Genomic DNA, 18,264 nt, shown 5'->3' on the forward strand with positions numbered 1-18,264 from the left:
CTAATGTGGATCCTGCTGCTGTGTGAGGCTGCATGGACTACAAACAACTGGAAGCAACAAACTAAACTTTATTTTCTGTTAATATCTGTGGAGAAAAAAACCCCAACAGTGTGTTCACTTTTTGGTTTCGCTTTCGGTTTTTATTGCAGCAAAGTTTCTCCGTTTACAACAGGTATAAAATTGTAGGTCAGAGTGAAAGGTGTGGTGTGATCTTGGCAAACGAAATGTGTCTTCTATGCTTTCAGTGATGTTTTTGGATAAACATCGGTGCTAAAACGTGAAAAGACTAAATCCCTAAATTGCTACACGTCTCAGTGCTGTTGTTTGTCTGCCTGTCTGACTGGGTGCAGTTCAGATTGGTGGCAAACTGAAAGTGGTACAGAAATGTTACTGTGTCTGACCTTGTCAAATAGCTGCTGCAACTTTTATGGAGGAGTCACCAGGGCGCCAATTCAGACATGAAGCCGACGCGTTCAGGTGCCGATTAACGGAACCGAGCACGTGTCTAAAAGGGGCCTTTAATGTTGTTATAGTGACTTGCGAAGAAGGTGTTAACACATCAAGGACTACAGAGTGGGTTCTTTTGTCGGGGAAGCTTCCCAGTTTAGAGGTGCAGACTGTGTGGGATGTAAAGAATTCTTTCTCTGTCTGGCAATTCACCATTCACATGCTATTACATCTGAGTGGAGAATAAATGTCTTCAGGACACCTGGCGCCAAGGCTGCGACTGTCTGGTCTCCTGGGCTCGTTTCTGACTGAGAACAGAAAGACCTTGGAGTACAAAGACAACAGGCTTGATTATGTGAGTACACAGGAAGGTCTCCAAACATTGTTGTGCTAATCACGTTAGCGGGCACAGACTCAAGGCAGGACAGATGCTAGGCAAAGGGCAATGGGGTTATGTTATCCTGATTAGAGGAGGCTTTGGGGGGAGTTTTGTGAATCTCGTTTTCTACCTTGGCGTCACCTTGCAGAGGGAAACCTGCCATCGGTTCTTCTTTTTTTTTTTTTATCTCGCTTAGTCTGTCGGTTTTTTTTCCTTCCACTCCTTTTCCTTGTCTGTCTCCAGTATTCACAAGAACTTGTGCCTTAGCCAGAACCGATTGTGTCCCTGTATTCAACATTTCTCTTCCTTTTATCAGCCGCCTACACACATAGCAGTAAGTTGTTGGATAATGCTTTCATTTTTCTCCTTACTGATTCACCCCGCTAAAAGTGGTTTAAAAACAGATTTGTTCCTTTGTGACATGTTTGCCTTGCTTCGTATGAGTCTGCTTAACAAAAATCCCTCAGTGGCTCATTTACAAACCTCTTCCCGTTATACAAATCAGCCGAACAAATCTATGCTACAGACATATTCACAGCATAAACACTAATCTACGCTCTCTTCTCCTCGTTCTGGCTACTTAAAATGATGCAACTGGAGATTTTTACATTATGCATTATTCTGTTTTTCCACAGAATTGATCATAGTTCATTGTATTTGTTATTAAATAATTTGCATTTTTTTCTTTTTCATGTCATTGGATTTTTCAACCCTTTCATACTGAGTCAATTTACAGTATTTTTTTTTTTTTTTGTATATTCAATAACTCTCCATTTCCTTTAATGGTCTTGTTTTTAAAGAAAACAACACAGCAATCAAATTCCTAAAATACATGAATGAAAAACACTGTCCAGAAAGTTATTACTGCCTCAGGAAGCAAAGGCACAACAGTGTCTGTTTGACTGCCTTCATTTTCCAGCTCAGAATGATGCAACACCACAGGCGTCTCAGCGACTTGTTAACTTCTTTTCTTTATTTTTTTTCTTTAGAAAGCATGCTTCACTGCCACAACTTGTAAATTATGTCTGTTTCTGATGCATATAAGGCGGCTGGCATACAGAGATTCAAAAATAAATAAAATATTAGAGTGTTTTCAGGCTCTAACAAGCCGATACGGACCAGCTGAAATATACATACAGACTGACTTAGAAACAAAATGACCCTGAATTTTAAAACTTTTAACGTTTTGCATTCAGAAGAAGAACAGGAAGGCTTTCTCAGCATACAAAGGATGGCAACTGACAGCTGAAGTGAGACGCTATGATGCATAAAGTTTGAAGATTATAAATAACTCGGGCTAAACGAATTGGGAAAATAGTCAAGCTTCAGTTCAATATTCAATGTGTAAGAGATTTAAAACATGTGAATGAGTGTTACCACATGAGATATTATCAAAAGTATGACTGCAACACAAGAATGGAAATGAATTCGTAAAACCTTTGACATGACAGTTTAACCTCTGGTTCAGATGCGCTGCAAAATATTGAGACTTGGTTGCAGCATGCATGCCTAAACCATGTTGTATACACTAATCAATGGGCAACACAAACAACCCACGACCACGCTAACTGAATAAAATGGAAATACTCCCTTCCATACTTTGTATCTCCCACACCTCAGACTTTCCATTTGAAATCTCCTTTTTGTTAACCTCTACAATAAGTGATGCATTTTTATTTTTCAGGCTCCTACATGTTGGTGAACTCTTCCCAGCATGCCGTGGGTCACCGCGCTCAGATGCTCCTGCAGACGCTGAGTGAAAACGACACCCACTGCGTCCAGTTCAGCTACTTCCTGTACAGCCGGGACGGCCACAGCCCCGGGGCCCTGCGGGCGTACGTGCGGGTCAACGGCGGTCCGCTCGGCAGTCCGGTTTGGAACACGTCCGGGTCTCACGGCAAACAGTGGCACCAGGTTGACCTGGCTGTCAGCACCTTCTGGCCTAATGAATACCAGGTACAAATTCCTTACTTTTACACGTATTGATGACTCCCCATTATACACTTGTGGTCTTATGACTTTTAATTGTGTGATGTGCATGAAACCAGATGCTCAATGCTGCTCCATTGACTGTTAAATTCCTCAGCTTCAGAGGTTTGCTTTTCATGATTTGCAGACCCATTGACCGACTTCTTGCACGGCTGAAAACTGCTACACAGTGCGGCTCTGTTGATCACCACTCATTTTAGCCTCGAGGTGAATCTGGTGTTAATTACTTGCATTTGCAATTTAATTAGCACTGATTCCCTCGTGGATGTAGCCAATGTTAGCGCTCGAGGCACCTAACTAGATCGCACTTGGGAGATGTCTAGTAGAGCTTTCACCCGCTGAGACTTGCACGCGGCTAACCACCTGCATGGCATGTCGTCGTCTATTTACAGTAGACAGACACTGACGGGCATGTTCTGTGGGCGCTTGATGTGCCGTGGTCTGTAGATGGCACAGTCAGGTGAGCATGAGGGTTATCCATCTATTAATCCAATTTCTTCTTTCTGCAAACTCTGCGGAGCTGTCAAAAAGCAATTAAGTTGAGTAGTGTGCATTTTATCAAGAACTGTCAATCCCCCTCGACTTAATTAAATTCTATTCAGTGCTGCAAGATATGACCTTCACTATGTAAATAATAGTCCTGGGGCTAGATGCAGCACGACACGTTTCTACCACCATCATATGATCTCAGAGTAAAGTAAACAGTCTTAGGTTAACAGGAGCAAACATGCAGTGCTCACGCTCTCACACATGCTTCACACCTAATAGAAAGAAATATTTCAATCTAGGCATCTACTGCTCCTCCTCTGCATTATAATGTTCAAACACCGTGTTACAGCCACTGGTACACTGTCAGAGCCTCACGGGATTTGTTTTTAAATGTAAGCTCGACATTTTGTAAGACGAAATATCCTTATTCACTTTCCAGCTACGGGTTAGATGAGAGGTTTCACACTGCTTTCAAATCAGCATCCTAAATATGTAGCAAGCACCGGAAAACATTTTAATTTTGCATGAAACAGAGCAGCTCACTTAGAGAACCTCCAGAGCCTACGCCCGTAATTTTGACATTACATCTCATTTGTTTAATCTGTAAAAAAAAGTTGTTGTTTTACGTGTGGTTTTGAGGTGCGACATATGTTGGCCTTGATTTTTAAGTGAAAATGAGATAAGGCAGCCTTTATTAATCCCACAATAGGACATTTTGCAGTGTTACAGCAGTAAAAGCGGCAAAAAATTAGGGCCAAAAAAATTGAAATAAATAAGAAATATACATCAGTATTACTGTATATATCCTTCCATTTGTAAAAAAATCAGATAAAGCACCGATTCCACTGAATGTACGTAGAAAATACTGACATCGCACACTTGGAAAAACCGTAGACTATATATGTGAGATGGATGTTGCCTCCAGGTCGGAAAGGTGAAGTCAACATGAAAGTGCATTAAACCTGCATTCTTTCTAACAGCCAGTAGGAGGCAACTATTAAAAAAGCTATAGAAGTATATGGGAAAATTGCCCTACTTGTACCTTGATTTGCTCCCTCAGCAGACATTTTTTCAATTACTTTATGGTCTCTACTTTTAGTTTTAAGCCTCATTCAATACAACATGATGTTCATTTTGTAAATCATGGTCCCATTTACGGTAAAGTAGCACGATAATGTAGGTCTGCCTCGTGATCCATCCTGCGCTTGCTACATCTGGTTTCAAAAGATTGTAATAGACAGTTTTCAAGCACCAGACTTCAAAACGATAGTCCACAACTAATGGTTGATGTCCCTGTGGCTCCGTCCATCTTATATATACACTCTGTTGAAAACCCAACTTACTGAGAAACATACAGAGTCTCTTAATAAGGTGTTTGGCCACCACATGCTGCCAGAACAGCTTCACTGTGTCTTGGCATTGATCCTCCAAGTCTCTAATCTCTACTGGAAGGATGAAACACCATTCTTACAAAAGATATTCCCTCATTTGGTGTTTTGATGATGGCGGTGGAGAGCGCTGTTTGTCACATTGCCCCTGGGTGTTCAACTGGGTTGCATCTGGTGACTGCAAAGGCCAAAGCCAACGATTCACAACGTTCTCACACACATCAAAACCATTCAGTGACCTCTGAGGCAATATCTATTATGGCCACAACCCAATGATCTGCAACATATATATAGAGGACGCCACACCCGAGATCAAACATATCAAACAAAAGAATTTTCTTTTCTTTTCAAATAAAGCCAAAAAACTATGGGAGTCTGGAAGGACTGGCCAAAAAGAACAAAAGGATGGAGGGAGTCCCACACCCAGAGCTTTCCCCCTGCAACCTAACAAAAAGCGCACCAACAAAACAAAAACAAAACAAAAACATAAAAAAAAAAAACATGAAAACGGAACCACCAGAAATTCATGCTCGAAAGGAAGCGAGAAAAACAACAGAGAACAGGTATGGGGTTGAGGCTGCAGCAGGAGGGCTGAGAGAAGCTCCTTCTCTTCCAGCCTCCTTTAAATAGGCTGTTGCCAAAACCACCCACAAATCACTGGGAATGGGAGAGAGCCTGAGAGAAGAGAGGAAAGAGGGAGAAAAAAAAAAAAAAAAACACAACAAGATGGGAGCATCGAACACTATGGATGAAGGGACTGTCATTGTAGAAGAGACTGCTTCGATCAGCATAGAAATGTTTCATGATTGGGTAAAGATGATCCCTCAGAACAACTATGTATTGATTTGCAGCAACTTTTCCCTCTGAAGGAACAAATGGACCCAAACCTTGGCAGCAAAATGCCCTCCACAGCCACTGGATTCCCTCGATGGGAATTTTCCTTTAATTTGTCGCCTGTATGCATCTCGAAAAATGTTGAAATGTCCTTTACATGAAACCTGAATAACCCTTCCACTGCCTGATTAAACTAGGTAGTCTTGTTGCACATTTAAAATAAACCACAGTAACATGCTTATGCACTTTTTAGAGATTTCTTTAAAAGGAAGCCACTATGTGGGAAACCTATTAAGTTACAAATCAGTGCACAAGAGAACTGTGAGTTCTACTAATCAGTGCCGTTGCCAGGCACACCTTTTCCTGAGCATTGCTGCTCATAAACAGGCTGGGAAGGACGCCTGCCAGTGAAACTGCTCATCAGTTCAGTTTTACAACAAATAATGAGGACCTCACTGTTGGATTCTTCTCTTTTGATGGCATTTTCACTGTGAATCATTACTTTTGCAATAGCCTTATTAAATATATTAGATAGCAGTGGCTGTTATGCCGAATGTTTAACAATCTGAGGGCCTGAAAACGGTCGAGTGTCTCGCTAAAGAGCGCTTCTCGAGCTGCTGGATGCACCGAGAGCGGCCGAGCCGCAGCCACTCTGTTATAAAACAGACTCGCAAGCCATTATTTCACCCAATCGCAACATCAGGACAGATAAGTCATAAATACAGTAATAACATGTTTTATCCGGCCTTGCCTTTTCTTGTGGAGTGCTATTGAATTTGCCTTGTGTACCTCCGCCGTCCTCCCCTCCTCTCTCTCGCTCTCTCTCTGTGGAGTTGTGTACTTTCTTGTCTCGCGGTCCTGTAAGCATCCCAATAAACAGCGATGGCTCATAGGTGAGTCAGAATTGTGCCGCGGCTGCCAATGAGAGGCTCCAGCTCGGAGAAGGAGGTTTATAATGGGCTTATAAGGGGGAGGAGGAGGAGAAGATGGCTCCGAAGACAGGACAAACAGTACACGAGAAGAAGATGGGCCTAACGCTTAAATTGGTATTGACAGTGCAGCCTTTTAATAGAACAGCTTAAACTGCTAATGGCCTAGCTTTTATCTCATGTTGGGGGAAAACACAGTGTTCAAATTGATTGGATTAAATTTGCTAATATTGGGGATTTGCTTGCCATGTATTGGCACCATTAGTGAAAATGTATCCTGTTGCAGCATGTAAGGAATTAAAGCGATGCACTTTTTCCTTTCGCCTCCTGCTCTCATGTTACGTTTCACTCTAACTCGGCTGACATCGAGCCGCTTCCCAGCACAAAGGAAGCGAAGCAAACTGCCCCCACAAAGTCACATATACCACGGCTTACATTGCTAATCCCCCGGCAGTCAAAAAAACCTCATCACAGAGGAATGACAGTGGGCCTTGTCTTGCAACACGCCACTGCTCTCTGTTGCACAGACAAAACAGAGGAGGGTTGAGTAGGGGAGGTACGAGGCTGGATGTTTTCTTCAATAGTGTCTCAGTGCCGGCCATCCTCTGCTGTTAACCAGCAACAGTGCGATGGAAAAAAAAAAAAGAAGAGTGGAAATGTGTTCCAGCTTGGTTCGCCTCAGCACCAGCTCTTTTAGTATTCACCCGACACTTTTAGCTCTAAAGCACGTTAGCTGCAGCCTGTGTGACTTTAAATACTGAATGGTTTCGGTTATATCAGCTCCATGGCAAGTCTAATACAATCACTTTGGTTTTTAAGTGATAGGCAGGGAGATTTAACCTGTCATTAAACTAGCAAAAAGCACTCTTTTGAAGCAGAGGTGGAGAATAGGCACTTCTTATCATTGTCTCAGAGTAAAATAAATCCTGGGAGAATACATTTTCGGAGACAGTTCTCAAATCCGCAGGTTTTTTTCCGCCTTATTAGATTTCAGGACATATTAGAGCACCCGGTTCCTTGCCTACAGCGCAGGGATACAAAATGTCAGCGTAGCCTTTTGCACTGCAGATACAGATGTGAGATTACAGTCAAGGTCGCTCGCGTCATGATTTCGGCTGTAATGAAATACCTTGTTTGTGGCGTGCGCGCACACACAATCTCTGTTTATGCCTCGGAAATGTCATTGTGGAACGTAATTAGAAATAGAAAATCTCTGATAATCGGCAAAACTAAGGAGATTAATGTGCTGAAAACCAAAATCAGCCTTGTTTGTTCACCCATCTGATGATTTGAGAAATTATTTTCTTGATTACTTAAAAAGCACATGCAGGACCTTGGTGGTGCTTTTCCCCCTCCAACATGTCCGTGCTGCTGTTCATTTAAATCATGATTTCGGGTATATCCTCTGATCATGCTGCCCTTTATATTAACGCCAGGACTGATAAGAATTACACACACATCACCTCCTATTGCGCTGGTGAAACCGGGAGTTCAATGGCTTTCGGGGCGGAAATGTGGAGGAATAAGATCACCTTGAGGCGTCTCGATTGAAGATGTCGTGTGTGCCTGGTGTACATTGCCATATTTCTCTCTGCCTCTTATTGGTAGAAGTGTTTGCAGTACCTGGAGAACCTTGTTATCAAATATTAAAGATGTTATCCAGCCCTCCAAGACTGACAACCCGAGCCGGAGACATGTCCCTCCTCCCTCCCGTCTATACCGTCTCATCACTTTCTTCTCACTTTTTTTTTTTCCCCCAAATGTCAGAACCTTTTTCAGGTTTTCTTTTCTTCTGCCTTGCATTGCTTTTTCCACGTGTTGATATTGCACATGTTATTAATTCCCTCTTGCACCACCTTCTACCTGTTGCAGATGTGATTGTGAATGTTTTCTTTCATACTGCAATACTCGTGTTATGTCAACCCTGCATCCAGAGACTGATCTTAGTCCTTGTATCTGGTTTTCATAAAAGATCCACAGTGCTTGTTCAGTGGGTTATCAGTTGTAAGCTAATGTGAAGCTTCAGAGTTAGTCAAATAGAGCTGTTTGACCTGATGCGCCAACGTTCAAAGAAAGTGCATTATTCCTTCAACTTTTCTTGCAGACATGTCTGAACCATAGACTGTATAAAAGATGGACGTAGCTACCGTGACGTCACCCGTTGGTTTCTGCACTGAGAAAGTGAAGCCAGGGTTTTGCTACTTCCTGGTTGACATCTTGGATTTTTGGAGCCAGTGACGCAAAAATTGTCAGAGGGGGGCGGAGCCATAGGAGCAGCGATTGGTCAGACGGATTGAGAGGCGGGCCCTCTCTGCCCGCCCACATTTACCGCCTTCTGCTCGCTTCGTCTGTATGGTCGCTGCCGACTGTCAATCAAGCCAGCCACGCCCCTTGCCCCGCAAAATGTTGACGATTTTTAAAAAATTCAGTATTGATTTATTTTCAGATTGGCCACATGGTCTCTGGACTTGACCATGAAAACTAATAAACAAAAAATCCTGAGCTGTAGGAATGCGGTATTTCATGATCTGTGATCACTTCTTTTCCAATTCCAGTCTATGGGAGCCAGGGCTTTTTGGAGCCAGGACTAGTGGACGTCGTGATATTGTAGGTTTTTGACACTTCCGGGTTGGTTTCATTTTTCAGGGCCGGTTGCTACGTCCATCTTTTATACAGTCTATGGTCTGACATTCATAGCTGATGATGTTGTATTGCATCAGCTGTTTGTTTTCCATGAGGGCTGCTGCGATAAGTCAATTAGTCGTAAACTGTTAAATTAATCGCCAACTTTTTTGATCATTGATTAACAGTGTAGGCACTATTTTTTTTTTATAAATAATTCCAGCTTCTTTCACATTTTCTTTGTTCTATAACTGAAGCACGCTGAATATCTTTAGGACGAAACAGGGCGTTTGAGGATGTTATCTTGGGCTTCAGGAAACACTGATGGACCCATTTCACCATTTTCACATTTAATTTACCAGAAATAATCGTTGGCGGCCTCCAGACACAAATGTCATGTTTACCGAAATCGTTGCGTAAAGGTTGCAGAAGCTTATTCTGGAATATGATGAGAACGCCTGTCAAGTATTAGTTAGATTCGCTACTGCTATTGAATGTTTTTTATTTATATTTCTATTTGTAAGGCTCGTCATTCATGTAACATACTGTTGTCAAAAATTTATAATAATTACTATATTTCAGTAGCAAACAAAGCAAGTCTGTAGCCATGAGTTGAAGTGATTTTAAAGAAATTCTGCAAGTCTTGTCTTCTCAGGTACGGCTGAGGGGTCCTGATGGCAAAAGCATGGTCACCTTTAGATCAAAGCTTTGACTTTGGAACTTTAGAAGGGCCCCACTTGTGGATTTAAGGCTTAAATTGGGTCCCAACGAAACCCCAGCATGACCCCAGACGTCATTTTGTTTTGAAACGAAGATATTTTCTCACTAAAAAAGATGACATAGCAAAAGAAAAATGTTTGAAAGAGGATAGATGTCTGCATGAGGCGAATAGGGGCAACATGACCTTCACCAAGAAGGCTGGGGCTCACATCCCATGTCGGACCATTTTGGTTAGACTTAAGTTTGGGATTAAATGTAGGCAAATATCACACTTTGGTTAAAATTTTCACAATGATAACGACTTGGTAAAAGCTTGTCTAAGTTTAGGCACTTAAACCTCTTGGTTAGGTTTAGGAAAACAGCACAATTTGGTTTTGAAATACAGAACTTTTAGAACACATTTCAAGCTTTTCCTCCATTTTCTGCATTACCAAGGTGATGAATCCCACCTCCACATAATATGTGACTGAAAAGGAAAAATGGTAAAACGAGAAAAAACTAGCAAAGAAATGCTGTTTAGGAAAGTGTTTGTGATAGGTCGCAGACAAACATAACCCAGGAGAAAATTTCCCTCAAAACGTAATTGAGAATGCAATTTTAGGAATGTCATTTTTGGGAGGCAGGACTTGAGGCCAGTTTAGGAACAGACCCGGATGTGTTTTAAAAGTGAAAAGTAAACTGTTAACCTTAGAGGTCCGCCGTCACGCCGGTGTGAGACAATCATATGACATGTTCGAGACGTCGCAACAGGAAAACTATATACGCCAACTTCTCTTGAAAGTGCAGACTTTTTTTAAAGTTATATTTTTGGCCTTTGTTGGATAGTGTAGTCAGAGAGAGACAGGAAAGTAGGGGAGAAGAATGGGAGAAGGACATGTGGGAAAGGTTCATGAGCGGGATTCAAACTCATGACCTCCACATTGGGACTGTAGCTCTGCACATTGGACGCCAGCTCTACCAGGTGAGCTATAGCAGTGCCCCGAAAGTGCAGACTTTAAACTCTCTCCCAGTTTTTGTGTCATGTGGATGGACCACGTAAAACCGGAGATATGATGTTATGAACATGCGTGACAAAAAACGTGTGTAAAATATAAGCATATGAAATACGCACTGCGGTCGTCGCGTTTCTTTCAAAATCTCTGTCATTTTTTTGGGATCGATTTTTTTGTTACGAAAGTGAAAGAAAGTCCCTGGAAGTGCAGCTCCTGTAATGTGGCTGTCTGCCTCGTTTTGGACAGAAATTATTTTCAGGAGTGGCACGGATAAAAACAGAAAGAAAGCCACACCTGCTTCGTGTATAGTTGCATATACAGTTGTATTTAATTGATTTTATATTAAATTCACCTTTTCAAATTCACATCTGCAGCCTATGGTTACATTTCAGCTTTTAAAATGCTTCGTTAAGCGTGTTTGTGGTTTTTATTGTCATAAATAATACATTTCTTCAAATCGGATTTTGTATTTTTTGTGTGTTTTTGAGCCCAAAATATTAATATAGTTTGTTAAAGAGAAAAAGTGAAAAAAATAATGGTCAGACCATATAGGGAATGTAAAAAAAAAAAAAGAGAAAACATACCAAACATGGGCATGGTAGACATGTTTTTATGTGGTATATAAAGACAAAACTAAAAGCATGCAAAAACGGCCAAAACAAGCCAAGACCTCTAAGGGTTAAAATCAGTTTTACAGCCAACAGGGAGCCCATTGAGAGAAGCCAAGACTGGAGTGATGTGATGTCGTCTCCAAAAACTGGTCAGAAATGCAAAATGCACTTTATTCAAGCACCAGTGAAGCTGTGTGTTTACAAACCACACCATTAATTATCTCCATCTATACCTCAGTCTGGACTCAGAGTGTCAGAAAACCAAAAATATAATTAAAAGATACCATCTGGTCTCATATCATTTTCAGCTGAACCCTAGAATGCTATTTGACATGCAATGAGGACTTTAAGGACACAAAAATGGAAATTTCTTCAAAATGTTAATGTTAATAATAATTCCTTAAAGACTGTGCAATAAAAAAAAAAAAAAGACATGCTGCACACATTTGGCCTGTTAACCTCATAAACCAGACTGACCCACTTTGTAACTTTTCCCATGATGTCATCTTGTTTACTTATCAGACTAATTTCTTTGAAGGGAGGAACAAGTTAGCATGAGAGGGGGGACATCAAAGACTCGCTAAATGAGAATCCCAGCTTTGTCAGATAAAATCTTCTATTTTTCCCGCCGTAGCCTGCTGAGAGTCCTCCAAGCTGAGCCCATGGCTATGGAAAAGGGTTTTGTGTGAAATACTGCGGCGAGCGAACTGAGATCCCTGACACTATATTCTCAGACACTGACTGTTATCCTTTGGCATTTTCCACCTGAACGGATTTACTCGAGCACACGACCTTTTGTCTGTGAATTTTTAAGGAGTTATTTATCTAATCTTTGACTGCGTGTAATGGCGAGTGAAAGCCCTGTGTGTGTCTAATGGTGTCTCCCGACTGCAGAAATGTAAAAGCCGGTTTCGAGGGTCGAATAAATCGTCTTGTGATTTGTATACATTACAACTGCCTCTAAAAGCCAATATTACAGGGTAATGTAATATGTTCTCGTAATGTGCATTTTATACCGGCCGTAAATCACTGCGCGTCACACTTTTATTTATTTTTTTTATATCCCTGCGTTTTTATCTTGTAAAAGTAAAGTAACAGCTCATTAGAATAAAGTACAGGCATATGGGAAGTTTCATTGGGAAAGTGGCTTTCAATACAAATCAGGGAAGGTTGTTTATTGAAACAAATGCTCCGAATGTCTCCCTCTTAATAACCTCCTTTCCTAATGGCTAAGAAGACTGTGGATTAACCAGCAATCAATCTCTTCTGCACTTTAGCTGAGCGGAGAGTAAAAACACCTACAATTAGACGTTCAAGACATTTTTTCTCTTCCTTGTACACCATTAGACCTAATCAGTGTTTCTGGCTAATTTTGATGTTAGTCTAATGGCGCGGCCGTGTGTGCTTACACAGCTAATTCAGTTCAACGTACTGGAGGATGTTGTGCTTTAATCATTGCTGCTAATTTTAAGCCCTTGAAGGAAGAATGGGAGGAAGCGAGTGGAAAGCGATGGACGGCGAAGGGAATAAAAAAAGACGATGAAAAATTGAAAGATGGAAATAATGAAATAAGAGAAGCGGATCCTGCGCAGGCTTTTAAGAAGATAGATGACCTAAAAGCGGGCCGGAAAAGTGGAAATGATGAAAGCAGGACATGTTAATATCACTTTTTGAAAGCGGTGGCGCGTCTTCCAGCTCAGGTTCCAGTGGCGTCTGGGAACAAACAGGAAAATTGACTCTGGCAGAAGGAGATTAGCCTCAGTGTTCGTCCCTGAGTAGAGCAGCCGGCTGTAGACGGAGCAGGGTCACTCTCCAACTCCGGGAGACCCAGCAGCCCAGACCTTTCCTCCTGCTCTCCCTTTCACCTCTCCTCTCCACCCTCTCCTTCTGTTAGCTTCAAGCCTCCCCTCTCCGCATGCCTGGCTTTTTGCCGTCTCGTTCTGTCTGGAGGTTCTTAAGCTGACCCCAATCTCCTCACATCCCATCACGATCTGTCTGTAAAGGTGCCTTCAGGGGTCATGCATGGTTTGGTTTGTTGTCACACCAGTTGATGTCTTCCTTTCTAAGTCCAGCGAGGTGGGCTAGCTCCGTCCTGCTGACTGCGGAAGGCTGAAATTCGGGCCAGAGGTCGTGAAGATGTTGTTGTGACTCTTAAATTAGGTGTTCAAACACAACAGGATTGTCGTGGCGAAGATAATCTTGATGCCACGTTTCCACTGTTGTGTGTCAGAAAGTTTTGAGGAAGAGTTTTGAAGAAGACCATAAATAGCCCTTAGAGTGAGGTTTTGTGAAGTATCATTTTGGTATTAGCTCAGAAACAGAGTGCATAAGTGCTAATATCAAAAATAGCAAGGGAAGCTACCTTATCTTTAGAATCTCAAGACTTTCACCTATCCATCCATCCATCCATCCATCCATCCATCCATCCATCCATCCATCCATCCATCCATCCATCCACTTACACTTCGTAATGACTCGAAGCAGACATTTCAGACATCCCTCTCTCCAATAATGTTTCTAGTTTCTGGGCAACCCTAAGGCGATGAGATAGGTAATCCCTGGACCGGTTCTGCATACACCTCAGGGTCTCCTCCCAGTTGGGTGAGCCGAGTAAAACCTTCGTAGAAAGATGCTCTGGAGGCATGCTAATATAGATGTTGAACCAACTCTGCTGGCTCCAAGCTCCCTCCAGATGTTCGAGTTCAGTCACCCAGAGCTCATCAGCACAGTTGAGGGTTTGAACGTAAAAAGACTCGTAAATTGAGAACTTTGCCTTCCAGCTCAGCTCCTTCTTACCGGGACATTGCTGTGCTGCACCGAATCCATCTGCTCCATTTTAATATCATTTGTGAAAAGACCCTTCAGAGATACTCCAGCTTCTTTGTTTGGGGGCAGCAACTTAACCCCAAACCAAAAGGAGCAAACCACTGGTTTCCAGCAGAGAACCAGTAGGTCAGACTGGGAGGTGTCAATTCTCATCCCGGCTGCCTCGCACTCTGAACAACTTGAACGTGCGCTGGAGGTCCGAGGAAACCAGTAGAACCACGTCATCTGTGGACAGCAAAGACTGAAATTCCCAAACAAAGTCAAGACTTCCCTTAGCACATAAAATATTTAAAAATCCATTCCTTATGTCTCAAAAAGTTTCTTGATCTCCTTGAAGTCCACTTTTTAGTTTCCCCAAATCCACATTCAGCAGATGGAATTTGAAGAAATAATAAAAATAAAAAAAAATGTCTTGATATCTGCATGAGATCACAAATTATGGATATCTTCAGGGATGTTTTTGATCAAACTACAACCAAAAAGAACTTCAATGTTCAACAAAAAACAAGTCTAGTTTTCTTAGTGGTGCTGAAACTATCCTATCATGTTGGCACCTATACAGAAAAAACACTCCCCAGTGTAATAGTTACACAACACAGAACCAGTTTTAATTCTGCTATCTGACCTTGAGAGGAATTAAGCTCCAATCTTGCGCAACGTATTTCAGCTACGTATAAAGACAGACATCAGACACACACATTTAAAGTAGCTTTCAGGATATAACGTAGCTTGAGTGTGTGCGGGCCAGACCCAGTGATAGCAAGCATGTTGTAATCATTTGGCCAGAGGATTATGAGAAACAATAACTCAAAGCTGGCCTTTGATCAAACATGTGGATGGAAGACTGTCCTTGGTGCTGCGAAAACAAACATCACCCCAGCGTCTCATAACTCTCTCACTATTACTGAGGATGGTGATTTGATATTGATTAGGTTTCATGAGAGCCCACCGCTCATCCAGCTTATTGTTCCATAGGACGCCGTGGAAGTTTGTCCTCCCTCGAGTCTCGTGGCCCTGTGCAAGCTGTATTATCTGCTGTTATGGCTTCACAGCAGCCTGCGCCCTGAATGTAGAATGGGGCTCATGACTCAGGCACCACATTGTGTGCTCCCCGATAAAGCAGTGATATCTCACGGCCCCGAGGACTGAAATTTATCTCTCTGTTTTTATGTTTCTGTCTTCCTCTTATTTCTCTGGTTGTCTAGTTTTTTTTTGTGGTTTGTTTTGGGCGAGCAGATGTGCAACTATGTGGTGATGGGCTCGTTTGTAATTAATGCGTCTGCCACCAAAGGGAACAAAAGCGACGGAGTTCGCGCTGAACTCGGTGTTCTTTCGAAAATTGCTCCTTACACTTAAGCTTCAAGGGCTTTAGGTCAGTCACATGTGTACGCTTTGGCCGTCTTTCATTATTCGTGTTTCACTTTCGCAGGTGCTGATTGAGGCGACGGTTTCCAGGGAGCGGCGAGGATACATTGCCATAGATGACATCATGGTGCTCAACTATCCCTGCTGTAAGTGCCTCTTCTGACAATGGATTGCAATTTCACAAGGTGCTCCGAGAATGAAAGATTTAATAATTTTTTGGTGAGGGGGTGAAATGTATTTTAAAGCAGCGTGAAACATAAATAGGACGAAGAGAAGAGTAATGGCTGATTGACCTTTTCTATTAGAGCTGCAGTTTGGCTCTAGGCGCCCCGGTGACAACAGCGGCGCTATTAAAACACAGCGACACCCAAATGCCAACACTCCCTTACACCTGAAAACGCACCTGTCGTTTTGCCTGGAGTTGCGGTTTGACAGCCAAATTTATTTGTTAATCACAGGGCTGCACAATGTATCACTCCACTGTCTGCACTGCGATGTGTGGGAAGATTAAATCGAACACATGCTGCAACTCTTTTTTTTTTTTCCCCACAAAGAAAACTTGCACGACTTTCATTTTTAATTTACAAGAGAACTCGATCCGGTACAGCCTGATTTAGGGATTCTTGGATAAACTGAGTGGATGTTTGTCAGGGTGGGGGCTTTTTTTTTTTTGACAAGACACAGTGTTTGTCGACGTGCGAGGTCCACACAGCAAAATGAAGGAGGAACAGGACAGAAATACTGAGAAGGAGCTTTAAAAGGAAACACAATGTCAGTTGTGTGGAAATATTCCAGCAAGGACGGATGATGCTGAGCAAAACCAGGCGCTCAGCGTCTTGCGGTTCTTGCCGCCACATAAGGCCACACAGCTAATTTGTTTGACCATTTAAAGCCACAAAGCTCGAAATGTTATCCAAAGCAAAAAAAAAAAGTATTTTGGATGCCTTTGCCGGTGCTACGCCACATGAGAAAGATTCAATATCAGAACAGATTTTTATTTCCTCTGCAGATGCACTCCTCTACAATCATTTCAGAAGGATTAATTCTTTTCAAATAGTGTTATTCAAGACATCTGATGTAAATTTCTGCATTCTTTCACATCGCTGAAAAGCTAGCCGGGGTTAATCAGTATAATCTTGAATTCACCCACTGAAGGCTTTTTACATTTTCATGCTCTCCGGCTTTACTGGAAGTGCAGTGCAGCCACTTTGTGCAGAAGGGTTTTTCCCATCAAACACTACACTTTTGAAGCTTTATGAAAATGCCTTCTCTTCAGGGCAGGGTTTCTTTTTTTTTTTTTTTTTTTTTGTGGGGGGCGGCTCCCTGCAGCGGAGGACTTTTTTTTTGTGTGTGTGTCGGTGGCGGAAAAAAAAGCGAGGGTAGCAGTTCAGTGTGTTGTCAGCCCCCCGAGGACCTTGTGTAAAACATATTCACTAAGACCCTCGAGCTTAATACCTGGACCAAGTCTCTCAGTGTCACTTCCACACTCCCTGTGTAGCCCACTGCTGAACACAAAGGCTCTTGTCAGCTCATAGTACATTTAACACCCATAGTCCTCCCCTGCTTTAAAGTGACTTATGCAACTGACACCAGCTTGAAGGATATTTTTCTCTCGTGGGGATCTCTCTTATCTCCCTTGTTATATTTTGATATCCCCCCCCTATTGTTTTCACAAGAGAGCTGTGATTGTAGTCGGGATGAACTTCTCGTAGTCGTGTAACTGAGGATGCCGCCACTAAATTAATTAAATGAACTGGCTGTGAGACTGGTTTGTACCCCGACTGTATACCACCCAGTCAGCCACCCTGTTACTCCAAGACGCGGCAGATGGCGTCTCCTGAATGCTCCCACTGTGGCCATTAAATAATTAAGACTCTCATCAAGACCTGCCTTATGATGTGGCACATGGCCAGCCGACATTACTTGGCAGCGACGAGTGCGGGGAAAGAAAAAGACGAAGTGGTGAAAAGTCAAAGTTAAGCGTGGGGTTGTAAAAATAAAAAATAAAACTCTCAACAATTTCCTTTTTCTGAATTCTGGTTAAAGCGTGGCTGACATTTCTGTTGTATTCTCCCGAGTTTTAGACTTTGACTCTGAAACCAGTGTTGCAGTCCGATGAAATATTTATCGCGCCGAAGAGACCTGAGGATAAGATCTGACACATTTAGCTGTATAACACCGAAGTTCTTGCCAACTGTAGGGCCTGTTCTTTTCCTTCCACACTCGTTTTTTGGTGTTTGTTTACTGTATATTTGGCTCTCGGGCATGAATTATGAATTAACCTTAGGAAGGAGAGTCGCTCAAAGGAAACACGGCCACATGTTGGGTACAAATGGAAGCGCTCTCTCTCTTACTTACTGTACACAAACAAGATCAAGAAATTGCCGTCTTCCTCCCCGCACGGCGTTATGCAGAACCAAGCAGGGGATGAGTGAGATCCAAACATTTGCGTCTCCCCGATGCTTCGGCTTCGCAGTTGCTCTGCCATTTCTTCCTGTCAATCACTCGGAGCGACACGTCGACTTGTCCTTCCCCATTTCTCAGAGATGGCAGGCAGCGCTGCCGGCATTTACCCAGTGATTTGGCTCTGCAGGGGTTTGGTTCCTCGCTGCCCTATTGTTAATCACGGCATTGGGTGAGAGGGCTACTCCCACACACTGACTCATTGGCAGC

The 18,264-nt window shown here is 42.5% G+C and overlaps 1 protein-coding gene across 2 annotated transcripts in view; it reads left to right on the forward strand.

Moving 5' to 3' along the window:
- The window catches only part of LOC103360195 (receptor-type tyrosine-protein phosphatase U), a 209,611-nt gene that overhangs the window by 106,103 nt on the left and 85,244 nt on the right, over positions 1 to 18,264 (forward strand). For both annotated transcript variants that reach the window (XM_008285875.1, XM_008285876.1), the window contains exons 3-4: positions 2,511 to 2,782; positions 15,656 to 15,737. In XM_008285875.1, coding sequence (XP_008284097.1) covers positions 2,511 to 2,782; positions 15,656 to 15,737 — 354 coding nt within the window. The remainder of the gene's footprint in view (positions 1 to 2,510; positions 2,783 to 15,655; positions 15,738 to 18,264) is intronic.

This window comes from Stegastes partitus, unplaced genomic scaffold (assembly GCF_000690725.1).
Source record: "Stegastes partitus isolate 25-593 unplaced genomic scaffold, Stegastes_partitus-1.0.2 Scaffold420, whole genome shotgun sequence".
NCBI classification, from domain to species: domain Eukaryota; kingdom Metazoa; phylum Chordata; class Actinopteri; family Pomacentridae; genus Stegastes; species Stegastes partitus.